This window comes from Mercenaria mercenaria, chromosome 5, assembly GCF_021730395.1.
Source record: "Mercenaria mercenaria strain notata chromosome 5, MADL_Memer_1, whole genome shotgun sequence".
NCBI lineage: Eukaryota > Metazoa > Mollusca > Bivalvia > Venerida > Veneridae > Mercenaria > Mercenaria mercenaria.
The window spans coordinates 67268935-67296392 of NC_069365.1; the positions used below are offsets into that span (position 1 = coordinate 67268935).

The window sequence follows — 27458 nt, forward strand, 5'->3', positions numbered from 1 at the left end:
GAAGTCGAAATTCGAGTTAATACTAAAACTTTAAAAATTTCGAGTTAATAAATAAAACGCTTTTGGCACTTTAAAGCGTAATTAAAAAAAAAAAGAAAAAGAAAAAGAAACAGAAACGAAGAACAGAATGTATTTAGTAGTATTCAATATCATACTTAAAATATACAATACATGACTCCACCTTTCCAAACCTATCGCAAAAAGTTTTAGTTAGAATATAACCATCAAAATTATAACGATATGATAATTCAAAATAAAAGATTACCCCCCCCCCCCAAGACCACTCATCTTTAGGTGTACTTAACGCATAATCTAATACACCAACGGCTGATCCAATTGCAGCACCAACTAATATTTGTAGAAAATCTCCTTTTGGATCATTAAAGTGCACAGGATTATTTGAACAATAAGCATACAGATTTTTGCTGTGAGCTTTTAACCCGTACGCGTCAGTGCTAAAAAATCTTCCTGTATAGCTGTCGTACATCCTAGAGCGCATAAAATATATATCTGGAATCTCTTCAAAAGCGACCACACCCCATTGTCCAACAAAAGTAAACATTGATTTAATTTTCTTTGTTGAAGCGATTTCTTGACCAAACGGATCGGTGTAGTAATTGTTGAGTAAATCTCCATCCTCATTCAATATTTCTTGAACAGTCCTTAAAATACATACAAAAACGTTTGGCAAAAATACAGCAAACAGAAATATAGATTTTAAAGGTTTTAAAGGTGAATCTAATTTAAACAAACTAATAACGAGAAATAGGAATAATACATGTTACACAAATGCTGTGTGACAATATAATGTTATTAAACAAGCGATTTCATATTGGCCTTGTAATTTGTCCGAGGTTTGTCGTATTGTAAAGTCAACTTATAATGAAGTTTCATCTGATGTGCTTGGTTATCCCCTATATGTGAATTGTCATTTTATAACTATCACATGTATAGACTTTTAAAGTAAGAAAATCTACAGATTGTACTACTTTCAGAAATGTAATTATTTTTGCCTTGGATAACATATAAAAATCTATACTTTTATTGTACATATCATGTTTCCTAGAAAACATTAAACATTTTTATAAACTATTTCTACTTTCAATTGCCTCCTTTAAAAATGATTCTTGCGTATCTAATATATACTGACGAGATAAAAAAACACCCTATCGAAAATTGGCTTTATTTTAGTAACATAGCTTAAACTTGTTAAGCAGTGTCAGAAATGTACACAAACATAGCCAACCGAAACTCGTACGATTTTACTCATTCCATTGTTGAATTCATGTGCCTGCTCATGGTGTCTTCGTGCAGCACGTGTATTTCAACCATGTGGGTTTTTTGAGCGAAGTTCACATAGGTATATGTGTCAGTCAACATACAACCATATTTTCTGAGATTTTCTGACAATCAGTTCTTGATAATGCCGAGGTTAACATTCGGAGAGAGGACCAAAGTTTTGGCCATAGTAAAATATGGGCGAACGCAAGAACAATCGCCAGACGTTTTAACGTCTGTCGTTCGACGATACTGTGTTTCGTCCTGACGTGTCAGAGACACGGAATTCTTACTGGTAGACCTTGTTCAGGTAGACCGCATTACCTTCAGTACCACAGGGCAATTACATACGTCTCATACATAGGAATTCTAGCGTTCGCCTTTAAGATATTTTAACAGGTAAAAACAAAATAATTTAGAATATGACTACAGAAAGGTTAATGCCGCTAAATGGAATACAATGTCTTATCCGTCATCTGAATTTCTGCTGTTGCTACTCAAATGTTTGATTATATTTTATACACCTATCCTGGAAAAATGGATTCATGTCATATTTTGTAGAAATAAATAATTCAAAATCTGCTCTGACCTATTTCATAGAATATGTCAGTTTTTTCAAATGCTTGTTTTTATATTTCAGTTATGAAAAATTGTTATAGAACAAGTGAGCAAGTCTCAAAGCAAGTCTAAATCTTATAGGCAATATCAGTCTAGTAAAATCACAAATTTCATGACTTTTTTCTGTTAATGAGGAGGATAGTAATTAGGATACAAAAGATGCCCGAATTCAAGAAGCTTCTCTGGTTCTTGAACGTGCCAGGAATAAAAACATTCATACACGGAACTCTAACCCATTGTTAGCACTTCTAGTTGGAGGAGCGCGGGCTCGAACTCTCGAACCTGTATTCGTAGTGAGACAGTGTTATCACTGGATTACAGCGTCCGCTGACTATAAATTTCCTGCCCTCTATCCTCCTAAGCACTTCTTTGCTATTTATAAAAGGTCGTTCCGATTGGTGATATTTATAGAAATAGTTTCTGACTGGTCATAAGTCGTATTACATATTATATAGTCATAAATATTATTTTGCAACAACAACCTGCTCTAACAATTGATTGGCACGGTATGTACGTATGTGTATGCTTGTGAGATTTTTAAACTAGGTTAAGGTAACAAAATCAAAAGAAATTGATTTCAGAATTCCTTGCAAATTTAGAAAGTTAATAATAACTATGAGATAAACTTCATAAATGTGTAAGTAACTACTGAATTATCAAAAAAGGGGGTCGATAGAAGTTTCATAACAGACATATGTGTATTTACATACCCAATTGGGCCGTACGTAAAGTAAACGATACTTCCGTTGTCATACTGAGCAGCAATAAGGCCAATGCCATCACCACCATGATAAAACCGAACTCTAGATTGGTTGCCATTGTCGTTGATTATCTTAAACAGAATTACAGAATTATGAGTTATGACAAACATGTCATATATAAGCACTACAATTTTGGCTAATTTAGCTAATTGTTTGACTGAAAATATTTCTCTTTCATCAAACATGACCTCTATGTTTTTTTTTGATATTTATTCATTCCTGACAATATTCTACAAGAAAATGTAAATTACCGACATTTAAAATGAGTCATTGTGTGTCAGGTATCTCAGGTTTAAATGAATTCAGATGAAACAATCTTGTAAATAGTATTGAAATAAATTTTAGTGAATATACGTCTATCAATTTCATTTCGTTTTACATTTTGTTACATATTTTTAAAGTAAAATTTATAATTTACCTGTTCAATTATATCAGATCCATAGTTTCCTCTAGGATTTATGATGTATCGTGTTGTAGTATTATTACATGTTTTGGCGTATAAATTATCAAGTGCGTCATATTCGAAAAGGCATTTTATTGATTTAGACTTATACGATGACAGTTTATTATCTTCATCAAATGAAAAGTACTCCGGAGTCGAACCGTCCCGAAAGTTCATGTTACCGTTTTTATCGTACGAGTACGTTCTATTTCTATATCTTCTGTATTGGTTCATACTGTTTACTTCGGTTTCGTAGTCAAATCCGTGTACTGACACCATTTTTCTATTCTTCCTATTGTCGTAGATGTATTTGGTTACTGAACCTTTTGGATCAGTCATAGAAACAATTTGTCCAGCGCGATCATACCTGAACTTCCATTTCCCTTCATGCGTATCCACAGATACACGTCTCAAATGAAGAGAGTAGTCATATATGAAGTAGGATGCCACTGAACCATTTTTGAAAAAATTGGTTAAATTTCGAAGCAAACCTGTAACAGAGTCATAGCTATAAGTGGTTGTAATGTTGTTACCTAGTGATTTCTTTACAATTTTGCCCATAGAGTTATACTCTGCCGTGAGAATTACCTTATCGTCTTTAGTTGTAACACGCGTAAGCTTGTTAAGATCATTATAGTCATAATGCACGAAATAATCTTTGTTCGTTGAAAGATTTGACAAAAACCCTTTTTCATTGTACTTATAATTAATTGAAACATCAGGATATGAAATAGTTTTAACATTGTTCTTTGTGTAAAAAAATTCAATTTCCCCATTTTTATTTTCTGCACGTAACAAATTTCCATTTTCATCGTAGTTGTATGCACAAACAGACGAGTTACCAATATCCTTCATTGTCAATTGCTTTTTTTCGTTATAAAGAAACTTTTTGACACCATTATTTTGTGTCTTAACTGTGTGTCCATTTTGAGAGTATAAATAAGTTTTGTTGGATCCGTCTGGGAATATTATGCTTCGAATACTTCCATTTCTGTTAAGATTTATTCTGTATTCATTACCACCCCCGTCGCTAAACCCGATAAGCTGACTTCTGTTGTTAAATACAGTTTGCAACTTATCTCCATTACCATCCTCGATCGTCAACATGTTCCCACTGAGTGTTCGCTTAGTAACAATCTGTAAAATAAAGATACAATAACATGCCAAGCTATGAAAGCTTCATATTGTTTTTACGGCGGAAAAAAGTAGCTCAAAAGCACATTGTCACATTGTGTGTACATGCATAGAATAATTAAAAAGTCATGGAATTTTCTTTTGAACTTTGTGAAAGTATTTCGTAAATTAAATGCTTGTATGTTTATAAAAAATATGCTTTTCTAGAAAACATTAAAAAAAACTGCGGGGGATATATTTAGATCAGACCTGCCTTAATCAATCAGATAAAGACAATGTTCACGGCATTCCTTCAAAGTACTCACCCTGAAGACAAACAAACATTGGAATCTTGCTATCCATGACTTGAATGCTGCACAATAGTCCAAACCCCTTTAGTAAACAGTAGACACATTGACAAAATGCGGAACCAAGGGCGGTTATAGTGGCATGTCGTTTACCTACTTTCTTAGGAGAGATAAAAACCAATCCAGTGGACTTAGATCAGGAGAATAAGGTGGATGCACAAACAGCATAACGTTTTATGTACAGTTTGACTTTTGTTGGCGGATGCTCAGTCATGAATAAGCTTATGCGTTTAATTTGATAGTTTTTCGACATATTAAGTATAGTTTTTTTACGTCGCAGTGAGCAACTAGTAATTTTTCTTGGGATTGCAATTTATTTATCTTTTCAAAAATTTTGTTGCGCAATAAAAACGCTTCTATTTTTTGGTCTGATGTCTAAATATTGAGAATCCATCTAGCTTAAACCTTTTTTTAATTTAAAACAAAATGTGATGGACGGTCTCTTCTAAAATACCCATAGTGTGAGCAGTTCAGAAAATAGTATATCGACCATCACAGCTTCTAACATACGCTAGCAATTACCGTAACGTCAGAAATGTTTTTCTTTGTTGCTGCAAAAACATGTATCATTGAAAGTAGTCTTAAAATTTATTTCGGCACCGTTTTTAACTTTTAACCCAACGATAAACAGTCCCTAACGTACCTGTATCAACAGAACTACGGCGGATATGAACACAATACAGAAAATATCTCTATTGAAAATACCTGCCATGATTCTGATATGTCTTCGCATTTCATTATAAGATTGAAATATAGCCAATGATTTTAAGTGTGTATAGTTAAATAATATATAACATGTAGAATTAATACTAGATTTAACCGACATTTCACAGATATTTTTTTTTAATTATCCTTTATCAATACATGTATATGAAACCAATGTGTTACTATGTACTATAGTTCTATGCAAGACTATTAGTGTCAGATCTTAATGGCGTACCATCATTACGGGATGTTCATGCATATATTCATGGAATATTCAAGGTGTATTTTCGTGATACAGGTAAGTGCAAAAAGTTAAATAAGTTTGCCAAAATAGAAGTCCGTGTTATTGAATCTACTGTGTGAACTTTCAACAACAATCAATTCTGACTTTTAAAAAGGGGAATAATTTTGTCAAAATCAATGGTAGAGTTATTGAATTCGATATAGTAACTTAACTTATTCTCCCATATGTATATACTTTTCAGTCAAATGCAGCTTTTAGAAACATATTAAGAAATTAATGTCAGCTGTTGGAAATTTTCCAAGAACGAAGAGGATAATTTGGTCAGAACAAACCAGAGCTATGAGACCACTTATGCCAACTTGCCTTATGGACATATTGCAAGTTTCAAAATGATATTTGTTTAGTTTCCGAAGATGCGTAAGGACGAGATGGCCGGACGATACATAGACGAACGGGACTTCAAAAAAATAAACCAGTTAAGCACCCACTCTTCCATATAAAATTTTGTTTTGTTCAATTAATAAATATAGTTTACTTCGCATCTGCTTTGCAAATGACGTATGGTACTACAGAACACTATCACCCTAAATATTGTGAGCAAAGATTACTTTTATCTTAAGCATATTTTTAGCCTTACCAATTCACCTTCGTACTGAATTTCAGTCGACGAGGTTATGATTGTTTTGCTTGGGAGAAAACCTTTTCTCCGGATAAGAACAATATTTCCGTTTTCATCAAAAGTCAAACTGTAATCGCCCTCTAGGTTACCCTTCACCGACTCCACCCCACCAGAGCTGTAAGTATATTCTCGACTCAAAATTTGTTTGCCATTCTGGATGAACTTTTTCGCACTTAAATGTCCCATTTTGTTATACTCGTAGAGAATCATAGATCGGTCAGGGTTGATAATGTACTTCAGAGAAAAATCTTGGAAGTATGAATATCTAGTTGTTTCCCCATTACGCCGGATCTCCGATAACACTCCATTGTCTAGATCATATGCACATAATCTGAAAGAATTGGGAATAAAAGAAAGTAAGTGTATTACAGGGTCAATTATTAAATAGAAACAGAATGATAATTTATTACATGTGAAAAACATCATCATTTAATAATGTATGAATGTATAAGAATGCAAGCCATTTATCTTTCGATAAAGGGAGGTCGTATATATGAGAATCAAACCAGGTCAGGTATTACGGGCATAGAATGCAACAGAGCACTTATTTTGATCAAGACTTTTTATTTGGAGATATTTCTTTTTTTTTGGATTTAACGTCGCACCGACACATGATAGGTCAGCTTTAATGTTGGAGGAAGACCCCAGGTGCCCCTCCCAGCATTATTTCATCACGAGCGGGCACCTGGGTAGAACCACCAACTAATTGAGAGATAATGGATGTGTAACACTCATGTGTATCAGAACCTGCTTAAATGAAACCATTTTGTCAATTGTCGCATTACATGATGTCAACTGACCAGAAATGACAAAATATTTGAAGGTTTGTTGCAACCAAATACATGACAACACAGAATTCTAAAATCAACAACAATTTACTGTAAAATTCATTTTTACAAGAAACTATTCACTATTACATGTATAAAATTTATTCATGCCGACTGTAATATGTTAGTCTAACAATTAACGTGTTTGTAAAGCAACTGCATGGAATGCAGACGTAAAATGTACTGTCTGAATAATCCAAATCAGCTATTGCCGTTAAAGAAGCAAAACTGTTCGTGTCATCCGCAGCCGTTAAAAGCATTACCCTTCAGATTCGTATAAAATTTTAGCTACAAAATATATAACGGAAATACCAGCTTCAAAGTGCGCTTATTATGATATTTATGCACACTTACAATTTCTTGTTATCCACAGAGTTTGATGAATTTTGTAACTGCATTGTTTGTATTCTGTCGTGCCTATCGTACATTACATTAACAAATGAACCAGAAGAATGTAGAATTTTCTTCAGTAAATGTCCTTCGTATTGCAATTTTATAAAGCTGTCGTCAACGAGCGAAGAGATTTCTTTCAATGCCAGTGTTTCACTGTCAAAATGAAACTTCCTTCTCTGTTCATTTGGGATGTGAATAAGGTCTGCAAAAGTTTTAAATAGACTACAAAATGTATGATAGCTAATTATTATGTGTCTTTTTATTCTGCGGAAATTCAATAGATGCAGTTTCAAGTAAGCAGTAATGAAAACGAATTACAGAGACTTACAGAATTTGTAAAATTGACGAGTATCAGCTTTGCTCGCAAAATGGTCCAATAGTCAAACAGTGCGGAGTACTTACTGTCAGCAACTTTGGGCTTACAACCATTCTGACTGGTCAGTTATCTTATAAGCCCAAAGTGTGAAAATTAATCCACATTTTGATCTACATAATACGGAATAGAACATTTGACAGCGAGTAATGAAGAAAAAAAAAAGTTTTATGTTTAAACCAGGGTTCATTCTGTTCACAGAAAAGTACCAATATTTTTATACTTTTGTGGCCATCATAATACAACTAAGATCTTCCTACTTGAAATAGAAGAAAACGTTTGACTATTTTAGTTTGTTCAACTAAATTGTCATAGGAAAAGAATTTGAATTGCTACATTAAGAATCAGCTACTGATGAAAGTATTTTTTTGAATGTATTTTCAAAGCATGCTGGAGAATATCATTGTGCATAGCAAAGTTTTCTTATTGTGATAATACTTACCAGTTTCAGTTTTGGTTATAACTCCAAGTCTTTTATTGACAAACGAGCTGTTGCTATACTTGACAAAATTAAAATCAACTTTTTCTACTGTAAGTATAAGGTCATCGTCGGTCACTTGCTTTATTTTTGTGTCCCTGAAGAGAGTTTCAATTGCATTCAATTCAAAATGATAGAAGTAAGGAACATTTCGATTAATTTATTTTTACCTGTTTAGATGTTGTTAACAATTGAAAAGCACAAAACTTTTATTACAAATCCTGGAACATGAACGACAAATGGAAATTAACAATGGATGTAGATTTTTGTGTGTATTTTTTTCATTTAAGTCATGAAAATATGTAAAATTATTTATTTAAATTTGTTAATCGATAAGATTATAATACTGACCATAGTGGTAGAATCCATCCTTTTCCCATGTAACTCACTTGCGACCTGGAACCAATTCTAGAGGATAAGTACCGTTCGACTGACATGACTATTTCAGAATCTGACCTGACTTCTAAATCGGAATTTCGTACCAAATACCGTTCACTATAAGGAGAATCTGCTATGTCAAGAAGGTATCCAATTACGTCATCCACGATTTTTACGTATCTACCCCCGAGGCTCATTTCATTCAAAACGTCTGACAATTTCTCGCTTAGAGACAAAGCAGTTTTTCCTGTGGCAGCAATGAAATTACTCCAAATTGGGTCCCACGCTTGTTGGTCGTAGTGAGTTGGTCGTAAGATATCTTTCCGGATAATATACGGATTATCTGTATCTTTAGTTTGTCTCAAAATGAAGGTATTAAGAGCCATTTCTATGCGCCCGAAACGGTACGTTTCATTTTGTTTCGTCTCAAATTTCAACTGACATTGCGACTTCGGTGGTAAAATACCTGCGGGTCCGTTTTTCATAGAACAAAAAACAAAATAGCATTGTTTGAAAATGTGTCTTTTCATACCGTCGATTAAACGCACGCTACCCTTATCACTAGCTTCAAAAATAACAAGAGGTACGTATAAATCTGTATCTCCAGCATTTTGAAGGTTTACTGAGATAATACCAGTTTCTCCATTTCTAAGTCGGCCTGGGTTCTCTACTGAATACTCAAGATAGCCTTCCGTACCATTTTTGATAGTTATCTTGTCCCTGAATTGTATTGTTTCGTTCGAAGAATCAGATGTTAACTTCAGAACAAAAACAGTTAAATTATTAATTTCTGGAATATAGAATGTTGCATAGACATTACTTGAAGAAAATATATATGTTCTGATGGCGTCATAGTCATGTTTTGCATTCATCAAATGAATACGTGAATCGTATGGAAATAAGGTTCCTGTAATATGCAATGTTGTTTTTGCACCTGGTACTAAAGACTTCGGAAAGACGTCCAATATTTCAAAATGAGCGTATTTGATAGTTACATTTAAATTCTGAGAAGAATCTGTTGACATTGAGCCTGTATTTACAATAAGGATGTAGTAATTAGAATACATCGTGTTTGAGACTGTTATGATTTGGTCAGACATGTTAGGGTCATCAGAAACCTTTTCAAAGTCAAAAAGTGTTGCTGGACTTCCACCTTTAACGTACAGGCTATTAAAACTGTCCCTGTCATCTGATGATATATTGAAAATGAGGGTTTTTTCATCCGAAACATTGGTAACTTGTATTGCGACTGATCCGTATGGTACGATTTGTGCATTTGTAGTAGTGTTCACTGTCACTTTTGTGTATATGACCTTAGTTTTATGACCAGCTAAGGCAATGTTGTTATCTAAATTCAAGTCCAGTAAATTGGATCTAGTTTTTACAATTGTGTTATAAAACGAAGAGGCTACAGGTGGAGTTTTCGCCTTTATCATACTTGATTGTGAACTTGAGCTGTTTCCCTTCAAATCGAATTTTGAACACACTGGGCGACCTATCTGGGCATCGCTGATATCCCAAATAATGTCACGAGATAGATAAACTGAATCACACTTGAAACCACGTGCTGGTCTCGTTCCATTATTAACAACTAGCCAAGACACACTGACTTCTTTTTCATATTCCAACGTATTTGCAATTGCTACATTAGAAACTGCAATATCAGTACTTGCTCTTCCTTTGATATCAAATACAACACTATATTTATTATCATTTTCATCCTCTTCAAATAGCTCGTTACGAGAATCAGCAACAATTGTTAAATAGTAGCTCTTTGTTTCTAGATCTAGCGGTAGGTTGAAACTCATATTTACAGTGATATTTTCACCTTTGTTTATTTGGTAAGATCTGAGAACTGAAGATAATTTAGTATCAAATGCATCTAAAATGACATCAGTACTTAAGTAAGCGCTATCATACCAAATATGGTTTGTGGAAACATTACCACTATTCACTAAAACATACTGAATAGTTAAGGGTTGGCCGCTCTGAACATTTTTGAGTGTTATATTGCTTTCTATGCGTAAATTCGGTAGCCAGAATGAAACATCAATTTCTTGAAGGAACGAGCCTACTACTGTTGGCAATTCAGTCTGCAGCTTGGGGGAATCTGGGGAATGGGTAGATTTAGCATTTGTTTGAACGTCAACGGTATCATCGTCTGCCGTGTTATTTGAAATAATTGAAATAATTATACTGCCTTTATATGAGACGGGTATCAATAAAGAAGTTTTTGTGGAATATGTCTGTTTGGGTTCTAAAACACCTACGTGTATTCTGTAATGTTTTCTGGTTTAAAACTTGTCATATAAATTGTATCAATCCACGATGATAAATCAGTAGGTGTTTCTCCAATATTTTTGACGGAATATTCAACTATGATATTCGAACCTGGTAGTATTAAGTTCTTTTCACTTTCGGTAGTAAGGTTTACAATTTTTGCAGATAACTGTGCAGCTGATAGTTCTCTGACAAATACCGGTTTTCTCTGACACATGATATTATTATCCATTGAGTTCATTTCATATAAGGATGAAAACTCATCTGTTTTGACACATACATAAATAGCTCCTGATATATATGAGGGGATTACAAATTGTCTTTCTTGTCTATAAGAAGACAAAGTTTCTAAATTATGTGTTATCATGTATGTCATTTTTGCTAAGGCAGATTCTGTTTCTATAATACGCTTTATAATGACAGTGTCCTTCCATGTCTGAACTGTTTGCATTGAGTTTCCGATATTTTTAACCGTCCATTCTACAGAAAGCATTTTGTTTTTACTCAAAGCGTTAGTTGTATTTGCTGAGATATATGTCACTGCCAAGTCAGGAGTCGGAGCGCTTTTAATATTAAATGACTTTATCAGTCTATTGTTCTTTGTTTTATTACCTTCAAAAATATTTTCATCAAAATTTACTTTGACAACTGCGAAAAAGGTACCAGACATTTCAGTTGGAAGTGTAAAATTCACAGTGTTGGTGTATGACTGATTTTTGTTCAAATTAAAACTTATATCTACTGTAGTATCCAAATTATAAACGGGTCTCGCGCCATTGATAGTATTTGTAAAAAATAAATTGTCATGCCATTTTACGCCCGAAACGTTCCAGCACCCATCGTTAATAACGGTGTAGGTCACAGAGACATTTTCTCCGCCGCGGCTGTTTTCGGTGACCTGCATACTCTTAGGTATTAAATCAGCTGCTCTTAAATTAATGTTGACATTTTGCTGTATATACATATTATTTTGTAATTCCTGATCACCGGTTGAGCTGTACATATCATCGATTTTAATTCCAAATTGCAAATTACCGTAAAACATGAAAGGAAGTTCAACAATCTCGTTGTGAGTGTATATTTCGTCTGGAGGAAAGCGATTTCTTTTCTTTATATGGAAGTATTTCAATACAGAATAATATCTATCATCATCTTCAACAAACAAAGTGTCAATCCATTCACTGGAGAGACACATTCCTTTCCCAACATTTTTTACCACCCATGTCACGTTAATATATGTCGAGTTCATTGCATAAACAGCAGATACTGTGAAATTCTGTACTCTTAAATCTGGCAGAGCTTGTATAACTCTAACCATTGTTGACCGTTTATTGTTTTCAGTCATATTATATTCAAATAAACCATGTTTGAAGTCAGTTGTTATTGTCACGTTGTATTCCCCGGAACGCGTGTCGGGTGACACATAGTATGTCAAAGTCGACTTGTATTTCTCTAATGCAGCCAGACCTCCGAAATGTGTACTTGAACCGATTAGATGATTGCCAAACTTCGATACCAACCTCTGCAAAAAATTAAACTACTACTAAAATTTGAACAATAGATTAATTCATATTGTGCACGCTATGAATGAGTTGCTACCTCTCTTATCTTAATTGTATAAAACATATACATATGCAATGTATACATATATGTATACAGTGTGCTACTGTATTTGGAAAATATTTTCTGATTAATGTCAGATAATATTGGTCTAATGACAGTGCAAAAAAGTTTCATCGAGTAAGATGTTTTTCCAGGTATGACATATGTATAGCTTAATATATTTTTCAATCAGTCCGTGAAGTAAAGAAGTAATTTACATGCATGTGATAAAATATTCAGTGATTCTTGTACGTCATATGCAGATGTAATCAATTTTACAATAATGATAATTACACTTCTACTACTACTATTTCTTCTACTACTACTACTACCTCTACTACTACTACTACCTCTACTACTACTACTAAAATAATAATAACAGTAATAATAATAACAAAGAAAATTCAGATATACAAGTGTTGAAAAAATCTCTAAAATTATAATAGATACTTCAACTAAAATTTATCTTCCTTTGTCTAGGAAAGTCATTATAAAACTTGATAGTATGAACATCATACGTCTCCTTCTGCATTTTATTCAAGTTCTTTTTTCGAATTTTTTCTAACGTTAAGAATTTTTTCATACCCTGTGAGCTTGAAGAACATTAGTTTCTAAGACAAACAAGAGCAGAAAAAACATAGGTCACCGAACTCGTTTTAATTTTATGGGGTAATTTCTTCACCCACTGTTTATGCATTTCTGAAATTTTGTAAAATGGAAAAAATGTTGTACTTTATAACACATATAATATCCTTCTTAATCTTATAGGGATTTCAGGTCTTACAGATTAATATGAATATATGGTGATGTCAGTATTATATAAGCATAAATGTTATTAACAAATCTCTTTAATTTTTACATGTTGACATAATTACCCCACCCACTTAATTTTCAATGGAAAAACGTATTTAGATCTACAAAAAAAAATTCTGACGTTAAGATTTTCAAAAATAATTTGCAACCTTAATGACACACAAAAATGCTTCAAAATGGAAAGATAAAAGTTGGGGTCACCGTGCATCTAAGAGATTTATTAAGAAAAAAACTGTTAAAAGGTGGTGAATTTTGATATTTTTGTTATTTTTGTTTTAGTTCATATTTTCTAGATAATGTAACGTGCTATCTTGAAAACTTTTATTTTATTTATAGCTTAACATTATATGCTATCAGTCAGAAAAATATCAAAACCAAACCTGATCTACTTTAATAGATATTTGAAATTACCTACCCCTACCCCATTGTAAATCTTACGTCAACTTTAGGCAAATGCCAGCCAAAAATAAGGGTAAAACATTTTTTTTCGCAAAAAGAATAATATATTTGGTTAAATGGTACATTATTAGCCATATTTTAATTATTTAGAATTAATTTGTTGCAAAACTTTTGTTAGAAAGCAATATTCGAAGAAACATTTTTCAAAATGGCGGATATCCTGAAATAAAACGCTTGTACATCCTTAACAGAAAAAAAAACAAAACAATCTTATGTTGCCTAACTAACTGGTTCTTATTCAATTCTAACATACTTTTTGTCTCTCCAACACCCACACTTTTCAAAGAAAAACAAGTAAATTCGATGAATTGGTATCCCCCGCCGAAAGGGTTTGTGGTGAGGAATGGCAAAAAAATATATCCGGCAAAAAGTTAAGGATGTTAATAAGAAGCAAACAATTTCATTAGTCAAAATCAATTTAACAGAAAACAAATGTTTAATAAAAGAGTACATAATAAATGTATGATACTTTGATCCTGGCTAAAGAATTTATTTTGAATGGGATATGCTTACTGTAGTACGCTTAGCTGCTTTTAAAATTAAATGCAGTTAATTGAAATGTGAGCTTGAAGTTTAACTGGAACGAGATATTGTCTTTGAGTGGTTTGGCACCAGGTGTTGCTGTTTAACATGTACATTTGAACTTAAGGGAACAGATGTTCTTAAGAGAACACAGGTAAGATATCTTGAACATGGCTGTGCAGTCACAACTTAATATATTTATTTTTTTAGGAGGTGGGGGTGCGGGGAAACGGGGGAGGAAACAAAATTTCACATGTTGATTATAAATATTGATGGAAAATTAAAAATGAAAAAAAAGGGTAAAAGGGTAAAGTTGTGGTGTGTATGTGTGGGGGGGGGGGGGGGGTACAGAGGAAGCATGATCAGTGGTGGGTATGACTGGGTGGAGAAGTGAGGTGGGGGAATGGTACAACTTGCATGTTGATAAATAATCATGGAAGGTTTGTAAAAAATCTAAGAGAAGAAATGAAAAAAAAATTATTGGGGGTGGGGGGATGGGGAAGGGAAGGGGGGTTGGGAGGGGGAGGGGGTGTGACCAAGGCAAGTGGGTGACCAGGTGTGGGTGTGCAACTTCACATGTTTATAATAAATGTTCACAGATTAGAATGAAAGAAATTTAATGAAATTCTGCCAAATGGTAAATTTGTTATGTACAAATATGAGGATTTTTAGAAAATTAAAGGGCAATAACTCTGAAGTTACATATGAAACCCGTTCGAAATTGTGTGTGCACAACCACATTATAGTGCTCTAAATGCTGTTAAAGTTTCATATAGTACAAGGTCAAATATATCAAAAGTTATGATGCAGAAATTGCCATATCTATAGATCTATAGTACCCTATATAGTTAACACTGGAAACTTCTAAGGGCCATAACTCTGGCGTTACTTGGGCAATCTGTCTGAAACTTGATGGGCCCCATAACCTCATAGTGGTGAACATGTATATGAAGTTTGTTTAAAAAATTTGAATAAGGAATTTTTATTTTTTTTGAGGGGGTCGGGGGTCGGGGATAGGGATGGATGTAATCAAGGTAAGGGGGTGACCAGGTGTGGGTACACAACTTCACATGTTTACAATAAATTATCATGGAAAAGAATGAAAGAAATTTAATGAAATTCTACCAAATGGTAAGTTTGTTATGTACAAATATGTGGATTTTTATACAATTAAAGGGCAATAACTCTTGATTTACATATAAATCCGGACGAAATTGTGTGTACACAACCACATTATGATGATCTAAATTCTGTTTAAGTTTCATAGTTCTAGGTCAAATATATCAATATTTATGATGCAGAAATTGCCATATTTATAATACCCTTTATAGTTAACACTAGAAATTTCTAAGAGCCATAACTCTGGTGTTACTTGGGCAATCTGACTGAAACTTGACGGGCCGCAAGGACTCATAGTGGTGAACATGTATATGAAGTGTTAAATAAATATTCCCAACCATTTCTTAGATATGGCTCCGGACGGACGGACGGACGGAAAGACGGACGGAAGGACGGACGAACAACGCCAAAACTATTTCCCTCCGACTTTCGTCGGGGGATAACAATTATGTAAGGGTAGTATCAAAATATTAACCTCTTTTGTTATGGGTATTTTCTCAAAAAAGAAAGGAAACTGATTCAACTGAGCAAAAAAACCCATAGAGGAGGTATGTGGAAATGTTGCGAAAACACAATTCACTGAAAGTGTCCAATGTAGTACACTGCTGAGAATCAAAGGGAAGTCATAGAAAGTATATTGAAATGTACTATAACATGATCATTCGATCATTATGTAAAATTTGAAATTCGGTTCGTTTACTAATACTTCTTATTATATGTACATACGATTGTCAGTTGAAAATTAAAAAAAGGTTTCTAATGTGACAATGCTTATCCATAAATAAACCATATAAGAATAAATCCATTTCACATAGAATATCAATACTCAGAAGATATTAAATTGTATAATGGTTGTTCAAAAATCCTTTTACATAATAAAGACTTAAGAGTATGAAATTTACTATAAGGTATTGGACCCGTAATAGTAATGTTTAAAAAATAGCATTTGTTTGGTATATTCTTAAAGTTGTTCATGTTTTGCACTGTGTTGCAAATTTTAAACAACTTTTATCGTGCCGTTTTTTGTATAATTTATGGTATTTCCTCAAGCTCAAGTAGAGACAAATTTCAATGTGATGGCCACTAACTAAAACGTTTGCAGAGAATTCATTACAGCATTAATTTTGATAAAAGAAACATCAAACTATTGTTAAACAATTATAAAACACAAAATAAAACTGTAAATATCTTTTATTTCTAGGGTGCCTTAAGTAAACAGATTTAATGCGACAGAATTCTAACTCCAACATTGAAAAATTAAGGTCGAATCCTATGGGTCTGTTTTGAATTTTGCTCACTTCATTCAAAAATAACCTTGGGACAGAAGTAAAACCTACCTGCATTTCTTCCACAATATGTAATCTAAGGAATGAAGGCAAAATTACCGCATGTAACTCAGTATTTTTAAACGTGTCTAACTCTGCCCCTCCTGTTCCAGAGGTAAATTCACTTTGAACAGCAAGAAATCGCTTATAAAATGAAAATTTTCATCTTTTGTACAATACATCCATAATAAGTCTTGAAAGAAGTGAAAACTTACTAGAAAGAAAGGAAAATATGGAAAACAAAACTGGTCCCAGTGGGGCTTGAACCTATGGCCCCCTGAAAATTGCAGACAAACAATTCTATATATTGTAGGCATTGTAAATAAATGCCGGTTTTGAGTTATGGTCCGGTAAACATATTTTAATAACGTAAAATTCAGAAAAATTAGCGTTCTATGGATTCATTTAGTAAAAATAAAAATATCCATTTGCAGTCTTTAGAATATATATTTAATTTACATAAGATAGGAAGTGTTCATGTAGTAAAGATTTGAAGATTAGAAACCTAGAAACTAAGCACTTTGCCACGTTTCAAAGCTCAACCAAACATATATCACAGATCAAATTCACAATATTTTACGCAGTATCACAATGTACTTACGACAGCGTCTTGCCAATACATCTGTGACTTTGGAGAATTGCTTCCTTTATTTCCTACCGTCCAAGTGATAGTGACTGTGTCACCCGTGGTCCAGGTTTGCGGTGTGTGAATTCCTTCTAGGTCAAGGTCTGGGGGTGGGGCAAGTAAAACATCCAATGCCGTCTAGGAATTACAATTATACTGGAACATTATTCTGTTTCTTAATTTCAAATTTCAAATATTAATAAGAAATTTGTAGTGATTTTACAGTTCCTTTCATCAATACTTTCTATTCAGATAAAACTATTCAATATGTAATTGCATTTCAAAGTTGGCAAGAACTGTATACGGTCAGTGCGCTCGACTCTGAAATGAATGGCAAGAGTAATCGCCCTGGCAGCTTACACAGCAAGAGCCACACGCCGCAGGCCAATCATAAATAGAAACTGTGTTGAATGATATGATGTGATGCTTAAAATATCCGTCAATAAGAACATTTTAATTATAAGAAAGATATAAAAAGTGGGAATGGGGTAAAAAGGGCATGGCGGGGATAAGAACGGAAAGTGTAAGATGAAAAGGGTCAAAGGTTTTCATACGCATTTGAGGCATACCAACCTCACACATTGTTTTCAACTTTAAATAACATTAGCCAAATTACAAAAACTTCAGCAAATTTTGTATTTCTAAACAAGGACATAATTTGGAAAAGGAATAAGTAAGTTTTATGAAACCTGACCTTTGACATCATTACTTTGCTGAGTAAGTCAGTTTATGAGAAACATGATTACTAGCAAAACTTTCAAAATATTAAAATGGGAACAACTGTGAAAAACATTATCTTGACCTATTTGGTCATATTATGATGTCAAAGGTTTCTAGACTTTAGAATTTTAAAGCATTTGCCTTGTAGTTTCCGAGAAGTACGCTTCAATACAAAACATACTTAGACTACATACAATTATGCTTTCATGCAAAACTGTAACCATGATTTCTATGTTTAATAGGGGAATACTTTTGATTAATTGCTAGAGTTAAGCAACATATTGTAATTTGATACTAGTTTAATTGTATGCAGTAGTGTACATGTAGTTTCTTAGACTTTATTACAGACAAAGCTTAAACTAAATGTCTACGTTTAAAATGGGCACAATTATGACTAAAATGTAAGCTTGAATTATGTAACTATTCTGCGAGTTCATCTTATGATGCCAAAGACCTGTGAAAGTTTGAAAAACATTCAGTACAGTTCATTTTGTAATGCGGACTCGGGCGCCGACGGCAACATTAGAGAAAGGGCGCAACGAAAGATGTCTGTATTTAAAACATAGGTAAATCATGAATATCCTGAGACCGACCGTTAGCAGGTAGAAAACTGCATAAAAATAAAGATAAAAAGTCACTGGTTTCTGTTGCAATATTTCTGTGGAAAATGTGTCTCATATTTTAGAGGCCACTGATCAGGCATGCACACTTGAAAAATTTCTAATGATAATGAATAACACTAAATGGTAAATTGCCATTGGAATGCTTGAATATCCGCATCCGGTTAAAAAGTCTTAAATGTTTAAAAATCTGATTTTCAGTGTTGGTTTATGCTTTTCATAATACTGTCAATTCGAAAAAGGGAAAAGGTTAAAAACAGTCGATGTAGTTTGTAGATTCGTTCAACTGAAACATAATACGCATAGTACTCTATATTTATTGCCTGTCAACAGTTAAATAATATACATGTTACTTTCGTATTATATTTGTTTTAAAGGTTACAACACAGCAAAAATGTGTAGAACGGGGTAAGATAGATAACGTTTTTTTTCTCAAATTCTGATTCAAAGTTAATTTAAAAAGATTTCAGTGATATTAACGTCTTTACTAGGTTCCCTATGAATCAATTTGACAATGTGGTTTTAGTGCGTTAATAATATATTGCTATGGTTAGAACAAATGACTGTATGTTTGACTACATAACTTAAATTGAATTTCAGAATGGTAGATGTGAAAACTATAGTTCGCTCATAGGAAAATAAAATTATTGACGGACAAGTTGTACAAGGAATTGTGTAATTATGAATTTTAAAACATAAATTTTACCTGACTTGCGAATGTATTATTCTCACTAAGGTATTCAAATACTTGGTTGTAGATATCAGCTTGTATAAGCAGGTAAAACTGACCAAAGATAAATTCTGGTATGGGTATGAGCAATGTATGGGTATAGTTCTCATTTGTATGCAAATTTCCAGAATGCTTAACAGTCAATAATGTTCTTGTGTTAGAACCTGAAAGAAAAAATTTATTTCAGTGTTAAAGTTTTTGACAAAAGCTACAAAACTCAATCAATTGAAATAATAGCAGACTCGGTAATGTGACATTTTTAGATTGTTATTATTTTATTGATTTCATATAATTACATGACAAAACTATAGCAGCCAGACCAATTTTTTTTCTCCGTAACAATAATTTGATTTGCAAAAAAGTTCTAATTATCGTACGAGAATTCTGTTTCCAGACTGCGAATTTTAAAGAAAGTGTAATTCACCACAATTAGAAAAAATGTAAAACCTGTATTAGACATATATATATATATATATATATATATATATATATATATATATATATAAAAGAAAAACATCCAATGGGTTTCCTCTATCTGTATTTCTGTCCGGTGGACAGAAATACAGATAGAGGAAACCCATTGGATGTTTTTCTTTTTTATTTATTATATACTTGTCCAGGAGTAACTTTTAATATTTTCTATTATATATATATAGTATGAAAAAAATATATGTTCAAACAGTGTCAAAAGTTTAATTATAATTAAACTTTTGACACTGTTTGAACATATATTTTTTCTCATACTCTTTAATTCTATCTTTATGTTCTTGTATCCTTCCGGGATCCAGTGTGTTTGAAAGGCATTTCGTTGATGTTTTTTCTTTAATATCTTACTTATATATATATATATATATATATATATATATATATATATATCGATTACCCAATGTATTTGTTGGTGAAAGTATTATCCTATCAGACCAATGTCCAGATTTTGTTGTCCCCTTTCCAGTATTTACAATAGTCCATGAAATCATTACAGAGGTTCCTGTAAAATGATGAACAATATCATGTCCAACTGTACCTCAGACAGCTACAAAAATTAACAATTCTATTAAGATTCACATGATGTCATATATTTGTTTTCAAATTATATAAACAGTGTATATTATGGAGTGAAATTATTTTTATTTGTATTTCAAAGCTGTTTGATAAATGTTTTATGAAAAAGTTAGTTATCAATTCATCCATACCAGAAAATATTCTTCCAAGTGGGAGCTTGATAGAGATTACTTTCAGATCTGGCGGAGGGGTCAATTTCACGTCAATTGCTGATTTACTTAGCATCAGGTTGTTTATTTCGTCCAGTTCGCCTAAATAGTTATGATAGTCAGTATGGACAAATACATAAGCAAAGCCGAATGCCTCTCTTTCTAGCAGAAATCTAGCAGTTGACATATAGCTGTCATTTTGATACAGAATGTTTCTTTGTTCAACAGTGGCGACTAATTTTGCATTCTGGAAGTTTTTGTCCCATGAGAAGAAAACTGCATCAGTCCAGTGGCTACGCTGCGTTGCTATACCTCCGGTATTTATAACTGTCCATTCTATCGTACAGAATTGATCGGTAAATCCAGATTGTGGCACTATAATTGACTTTACAGATAAATCAGCAAAATCACGGGTCTCAAAAACCCAGACAGGACTTAGGTTGGATTCATTGTAACCATATTTGAAAACAACTTGCCATCTGTACATTGTGCCTGGTTTCAGTGACTTTGCTTGACAATGATTATTGACTGAAGTAAACTCAGAAGATTTAGGTCTTGTCGCATCTCGCTCCCACAAATATATTTCGTAACGAATTCTCGAAGATGCCTGTTGCCAACGCAAAAAAGGGTTGAGTTCAACTCCCGTTTGGCCGTTTTCTGGAGCCAGTGGTACTTCAGCCTGTCGAATTTTAAGAAACTGGTAGAACTTAATATTGTTACCGCAGTTATCTGAAATCGTCCATGACCTTTTGATAAGAAGATCACACCGTTCACTCGCATTATCTTTAAATGTAATATTTACGTCTAGGTTACATGGGTGCTTAACTTCAATCATAGATTTAAGAATATCAGTCATCTCGTCTAGAGCACCACAGGCCACCGATACAGGGCCTGGATAATGAGTTATATGCATGGGTTTTGCTGACTTAATATGTACATTTTGTACATATTTGTTCAAATTTCCAGCATTATCAGTCGCGGTCCATGTTCTGTCAAAAGCACATGGTCCGGCATTCGTATCTGAGTAAACTAATTGTGGCGACAAATCCATATTATCCTTTACTGTGACGTTACATATTACTTCTGGAGAGAAATCGCTTGTACAATCAACGGTCATTCTCTGTCCATTTTCACAAAACTCTACTTCGGGGGGACTGAAATCTAAATGAAAATATCATATTATGACTAATTCATTATCTATATTCATTTCAAATTGAAATAAACGATTACAAAAATACAGGAAATTGTAAAAGGCTTAAACAAAAGTCCGTGTATTTGTGTAAATTTTACATTCGGAACCATTTGAGTACAGCTAAAGTGGAAGATCTGTGGCATATAAGTTTCTTTTGCTTTCCAGTGTCATTGGTTAGTACTTACAAAGCCTGTGTTTTTTTTTCACAGATCTGGCTCTTAAACTCATTCATACAACTGCATATATTATTAAAACATTGTTCTGTGTTTCTTTCAGCCTAATTCAGTAGATTTTAATGCTAACATTATGATTACCAGTAGTCCATGTGTAGTTTATAACTGCCTTGTTCCATACTTCATCGACAGCTTCAAGATTTAGATTGTAAGCGACATTTGATGTAAGAGGTATGTTCCATGTTAGTTGTCTTCCTGAACAGTCCAAGGACTGATGTTGTTCATCTACGAAGCAAGAGGTGTAACAGGGGTTTGTGCACGCCCATTTAAAGGATACAATAGTTTCATTGCTCAGTTTTGACGGTGTCTTCAAAAATGTAATACCTGGTGGTGTTAAATCTGGAATGCATAATAATCAGTTCCATAATCCTAAATACAGAAGTCTAATTATAGGAATGAATATGCATATACGTGATCATGTGTTTTGTCTACTTTGCTACCGCGCACGCACGCGCATGAATGTGCGGTAATATACAGCGACAGAATATTTTATATCGAGTTCTAAAGGGAAAGTACACATGTACACATATTGTTTGTCCGACAATATGTGTATATGTGTTATTCATTTTTAGACGGACACAGATACATAATTTCACGGTCAGTACACACTCTATACAGGGAAGCGACCAAATATAAATGTAACCTAGATATATACTGGCCTAGTTATTACATACTCGTGTAAGAATTAAAAAAATTGCTATATATTATTATGCATAGATCTACTCCTATATAGGAGGTGTGCGTTTGTCCGGCGTTACGTTGTAAGCCATTCTGAAAGTAGGTGTAAAGAAGTACTTGAGTGATCCTGAATTTTCATTTTCGAAAGTGGATTTTTTTCAACATAATTTTATCAACGCAGGAGCACTCCGTACATGATTCTTTTACGACGCCCTTTAAAACATTCAAATAACGACATTAATTTACATGACGTTTATATATGAGCAAATATGTAACATGGCATGTAAATCTTTAACAATTTCATTACCTGTCGGTATGTTTATATGTACACGTGTTATTGGCTATTGTTTTAATTCTGTGTACTAATTGGTATGTTTATATGTACACGTGTTATTGGTTGTTGTTTTAATTCTGTGTACTAACTATGTAAGAAATTTCACAATATGCCTTGACATGTTAACTTATATTCACATATTGAAGGGTACTCTAGCACAACTCTTATATTAATGCAGTTGTTTTGTTCTAGCCGTTCAAAAGACTTGCACACTTCACCCGAATTGATTTTGATGACACATGCAAACACATTTAGGATTCTGTTAATTTTCTGAAGGAAGTTTCAAACTATTCTTAGAACAATATCCACATTAAATGCGCCTTTAATATTGACACGTCGTCATGTTAAGTTGAATGTTTGTACCAAGTATCTGAATGTTCACGCCTGAATAAAAATGTTACATTGCAGAAAACATTGGCCTTAAATCAATTACCATTAAGTGTAACATGTAGAGGTCTTGATTTGCATGCGACATGTCTTCTTGGTATGGTTGCTATTTGTGTCAAATTATTTCATTTCTGACATTATACCACAACGTGCCGGATACGATTTTGTGCTTACACAAATATCTAAATTTTTGACCTCTAAATGTGACCTTGGCCTTTAAGCTAGTGGTTGACAGTTGGATGTGAAATAACTTCTGAATCTGATAGTTATGTGTGCTCAGTTTTTCAAAATCCGACAAAGCACAACAAAGTTAACGGCCGAACAAGATTTTGTGAACATACGGACACACAATCGCACGTACGTACACACCAATAGGCGTAACATTTTGCACCCCAGCAGGGACATAAAAATCCCCGCTTCTTATAGAGGATAAACATGTTTTATTACTGCTCATGAACAGACTCAATCAAACCGAGTTTGCAATTCTCACTGTTTGCATTGTTTTCGGTGCTTCCGAGGGATCTACTTTCCAGATTTTATTTACTTCACAACAGCGGGTGTTAAGTGCTGTGTGGCGGCCGTAAAAAGTCGCCCCGACTTCATCTCAGTGTTGTTATATTTTCTGGTCCTTCGGGATCATTGATTTCAACTCATTTAGATTTGAAGATTGAATACTGCTTAAGCCGGTGCTAAGGGGCGTGGGCAGTGTTGCATTTTCCATTACTGCTCATGAACAGACTCAATCAAACCGAGTTTGCAATTCTCACTGTTTGCATTGTTTTCGGTGCTTCCGAGGGATCTACTTTCCAGATTTCATTTACTTCACAACAGCGGGTGATATGTGTTGTGTGGCGGCCGTAAAAAGTCGCCCCGACTTCATTTCAGTGTTGTTATATTTTCTGGTCTTTCGGGATCATTGATTTCAACTCATTTAGATTTGAAGATTGAATACTGCTTAAGCCGGTGCTAGGGGGCGTGGGCAGTGTTGCATTTTCCATTACTGCTCATGAACAGACTCAATCAAACCGAGTTTGCAATTCTCACTGTTTGCATTGTTTTCGGTGCTTCCGAGGGATCTACTTTCCAGATCTTATTAATTGCGATGACGCGGATATATCGCATATATTTTTTATAATTAATCTTTCAAAAATATGCTGCGATTTTCGAAAGGTCAGATTTCACAGGCAGCATGGAATATCCGACATTTTGAATACAATGGTCGAAAATATTTTTTATTCCATTTAAAGATTTTCATTTCATTTGATTCATGTAATTCGGACAAAGTAACGTAAACGTGAACTGGAGCTCAACATACACCGTTAAGACCCACGTTTACGTAGCTCTGGTTCAACAATGAATCCGGGCGTACTTTAGAAAGAGGACATAATTGAAGAGTTTTAGCGACAGATCATAGCAAACAGTTAATTTTGCCGGGTAGGACATGTCTTACAAAATTCTAGTTCACAGAGAAATATTAAACAGAGCAGAATTCATTGTCTTATGATATGATCTGATCTTATGTTTTTGTCGATTATACATATATGTTTTTCTTTTTTATTTATTTCATATTTACAGCGAAAAGTCTGCGAGAACTTCAGCGTACGTACCAATTTTCGGCCAACACGTGTTAATTACTTGTCATACAGAGAAAAATTTAAGGAAAAACGTAACTAAGACCTACCTACTGACCAATTATGGGTAACTAATGCACTGTTTCCTTCAAGGTCTGTAGCGTTTATCATTAAACAATATTGTCCTTCCTGTAGATCAGTTCCTGTCCATCTTTGGTCACAGACGAATGTTTTGCTAGTACCGTAAGGATACGTAAGGGTACAGGTCGTGTTAACAATTTCGTTAACAGTCCATTCAAAGTCTGCAGTTGCATTGGTTTTATCCGACTTCGCAGTCAATGTTATATGTGGCGGAGTGACATCACCTATAAAAGTTATAAACGAGTTAATTATCAATGATTTGATTTGTTAATTATTTAGTGGGGTTGGCATAGAAACATCCCCTTACCTGTGCTAGTAGGGAGATGCAGTGCAGATGATCACATATTGTAATATAATTATATGTCATAAAAGTAATTGTTGCCGCTTGCTAAGGTCGCGTTTTGGGTATTGGTTCGAATCCTAATTTCAGTAATTCAAAACAGTACTGAAAACGCTGCAAACTCTCCAGACGCTTACAACAGGTAGTGTGGACTGCGAAAAGAAGAAGATCATTGTAGCACAAGCTGTTGCTTTTTATATTTATCTTTAATAATCTACTTCACAAAATATATCAATGGGTATTTCTCGAAGAGGCAGATTGTACTACTTATTCGAAGCAGACATTGCGATTACCTGAAGTAGCATTTTTCAAAGATTCAAACTAAGTCAGCATTTATATGTTATTTTCACGCTTATATTCTTTTTGATATTTGAAGAAACAAAAGGCCCGAGGTTCTAATTTGTATCAAAGAACGATTTGACCATAAAGTTAAGGTCATAAAACATATTTAAAATCAGTAAGTCAGTTTATATTTAGTTTATTTTTTAAGATATATACACTGGCATTTGTTCTAAATAATACAATCTTATTTGCTGAATGAAGTACTGACATTTTGAACAAGTGATACATTCTTACTGTTGGTATGTCACATTTTAGCACATTTTAGTTTATTGATTCCATTACAACTATATTGCTTGTTTCTCAGGTCATAACCGATGATTACTTTTTCAAATTTTTAACTTCACGATTGCATTTTTACATTAACAATTGTTACATATCCCTCAAAATTAAAAGTAAAATTTTATTTCTGATTCCAGCACTCGCTCCATGATATCTAAACAATCCATAAAAGAAAATCAATTTGGAGCGGCCGCCTAAACGTGTTCTTCGAGGGAAATGAAACTATTATGCATTCATGAATGGACACGATGTCAGGGTTTCTATTTATTGTAATCTCACAAAAATATATTGCAAACAATTATTCTTTATGCAAGAAAATTGATACTAAATATACATACGTATCCGTACTCTCCAGAAGAAGGGATCATCAATAGCTGCAGATTCTGCACCACAGTATGACGTTCCTTTCAATACCCCTATAATAGAAATGCAATACATTAATTATCAATGCAATGAGTTCGATTACAAACTACAGTGTAAAACACTTTTTATACTTTTGAACTATTTAAGAAACTTTAATTACAACCATTGTCAGACTGATTATGCTGCAGTCTAAACGTTTGATTTTGCCACACCATTTTTACTCGATAAAATGAATTTTCAGGAATGCCTATTCATGTCTGAATTTTTTAAGCCAAAGCAAAATTGTAGGACAAATACATAGGGCTTAAGTCATTGTGACTACTTACCACAATCATATGACTATACAATGTGCATTTTGTTTTGATTTGTCTGTTTATCAACAGTATTTCAATTATGTAATTATGGACAGTAAACATAACTAGTGTTCCTGGATTCTGTACCAGTACAAACCCACATGTAAGTGCCAACTTCCACACATGAACCAGAAGTGGAGGAAGAAAAATTTCAGACACAATATCTGTCATTTAATCGTCACGGAGAACATACGCCTCGCCCAGGGATCAAACTCACACCTCTGAGATCCGTAGATCTGGGCGCTCTTACTGAGCTAAGCGGGCGTGCTTTCATTTCATTTGCATGTTATATAGTTTATGGTTTGTTGTATAAAGTCTATGCGTTGTATACAGCAAGTACTTAAAGAGAGGTATTTCTTTTAGAAGTGTGGAGAAGCAGATTATGTGCTCTATTATCGTTCCATTAGATATGAGCTACTGTTAACCGTTCGTCTGTCAGTTAATCCATGTGTCAGCAAAATATATGTCCTTTTTATTTCTGGAAACACTATTTGAATTCGATTTATTTCATTATCAATGTTATTCTAAGATCTTACTAAACACTATACTATTCTAGTGAAAA

General features: G+C 33.7%; 2 protein-coding genes across 2 annotated transcripts in view; both read right to left on the reverse strand.

Annotated features, from left to right (window-relative positions):
• LOC123558484 (uncharacterized) lies at nucleotides 1-10933 on the reverse strand. Its single transcript, XM_053543814.1, has 7 exons — nucleotides 8631-10933; nucleotides 8244-8377; nucleotides 7390-7630; nucleotides 6167-6539; nucleotides 3076-4236; nucleotides 2607-2728; nucleotides 1-662 (listed from the first exon to the last, which is right to left on the reverse strand). The coding sequence occupies exons 1-7, from the start codon at nucleotides 10463-10465 to the stop codon at nucleotides 134-136; spliced, it is 4395 nt and encodes a 1464-aa protein (XP_053399789.1). The 5' UTR covers nucleotides 10466-10933; the 3' UTR covers nucleotides 1-133.
• LOC123559098 (uncharacterized) overlaps nucleotides 10924-27458 on the reverse strand; it is a 22899-nt gene continuing 6364 nt past the window's right edge. The window contains exons 7-14 of the mRNA XM_053544660.1: nucleotides 26519-26596; nucleotides 25189-25443; nucleotides 22190-22447; nucleotides 20666-21844; nucleotides 20356-20460; nucleotides 19449-19636; nucleotides 17379-17540; nucleotides 10924-12459 (exon numbers count right to left, since the gene is read on the reverse strand). Of these exons, the coding sequence (XP_053400635.1) occupies nucleotides 10924-12459; nucleotides 17379-17540; nucleotides 19449-19636; nucleotides 20356-20460; nucleotides 20666-21844; nucleotides 22190-22447; nucleotides 25189-25443; nucleotides 26519-26596 (3761 nt within the window). The remainder of the gene's footprint in view (nucleotides 12460-17378; nucleotides 17541-19448; nucleotides 19637-20355; nucleotides 20461-20665; nucleotides 21845-22189; nucleotides 22448-25188; nucleotides 25444-26518; nucleotides 26597-27458) is intronic.

What these genes read in the sequence shown, in the direction of transcription:
- LOC123558484 (XM_053543814.1), bottom strand. Translation starts at nt 10,465, where the DNA reads ATGAGTTTCAACCTACCGCTAGATCTAGAAACAAAGAGCTACTATTTA. An exon ending in TTCAGTACGAAGGTGAATTG is followed by an intron (nt 4,237 to 6,166) that starts GTAAGGCTAAAA and finishes TTTATTTTACAG; the next exon opens with ATTGTTACTAAGCGAACACT. An exon ending in GATCTGATATAATTGAACAG is followed by an intron (nt 2,729 to 3,075) that starts GTAAATTATAAA and finishes ATTCTGTTTAAG; the next exon opens with ATAATCAACGACAATGGCAA.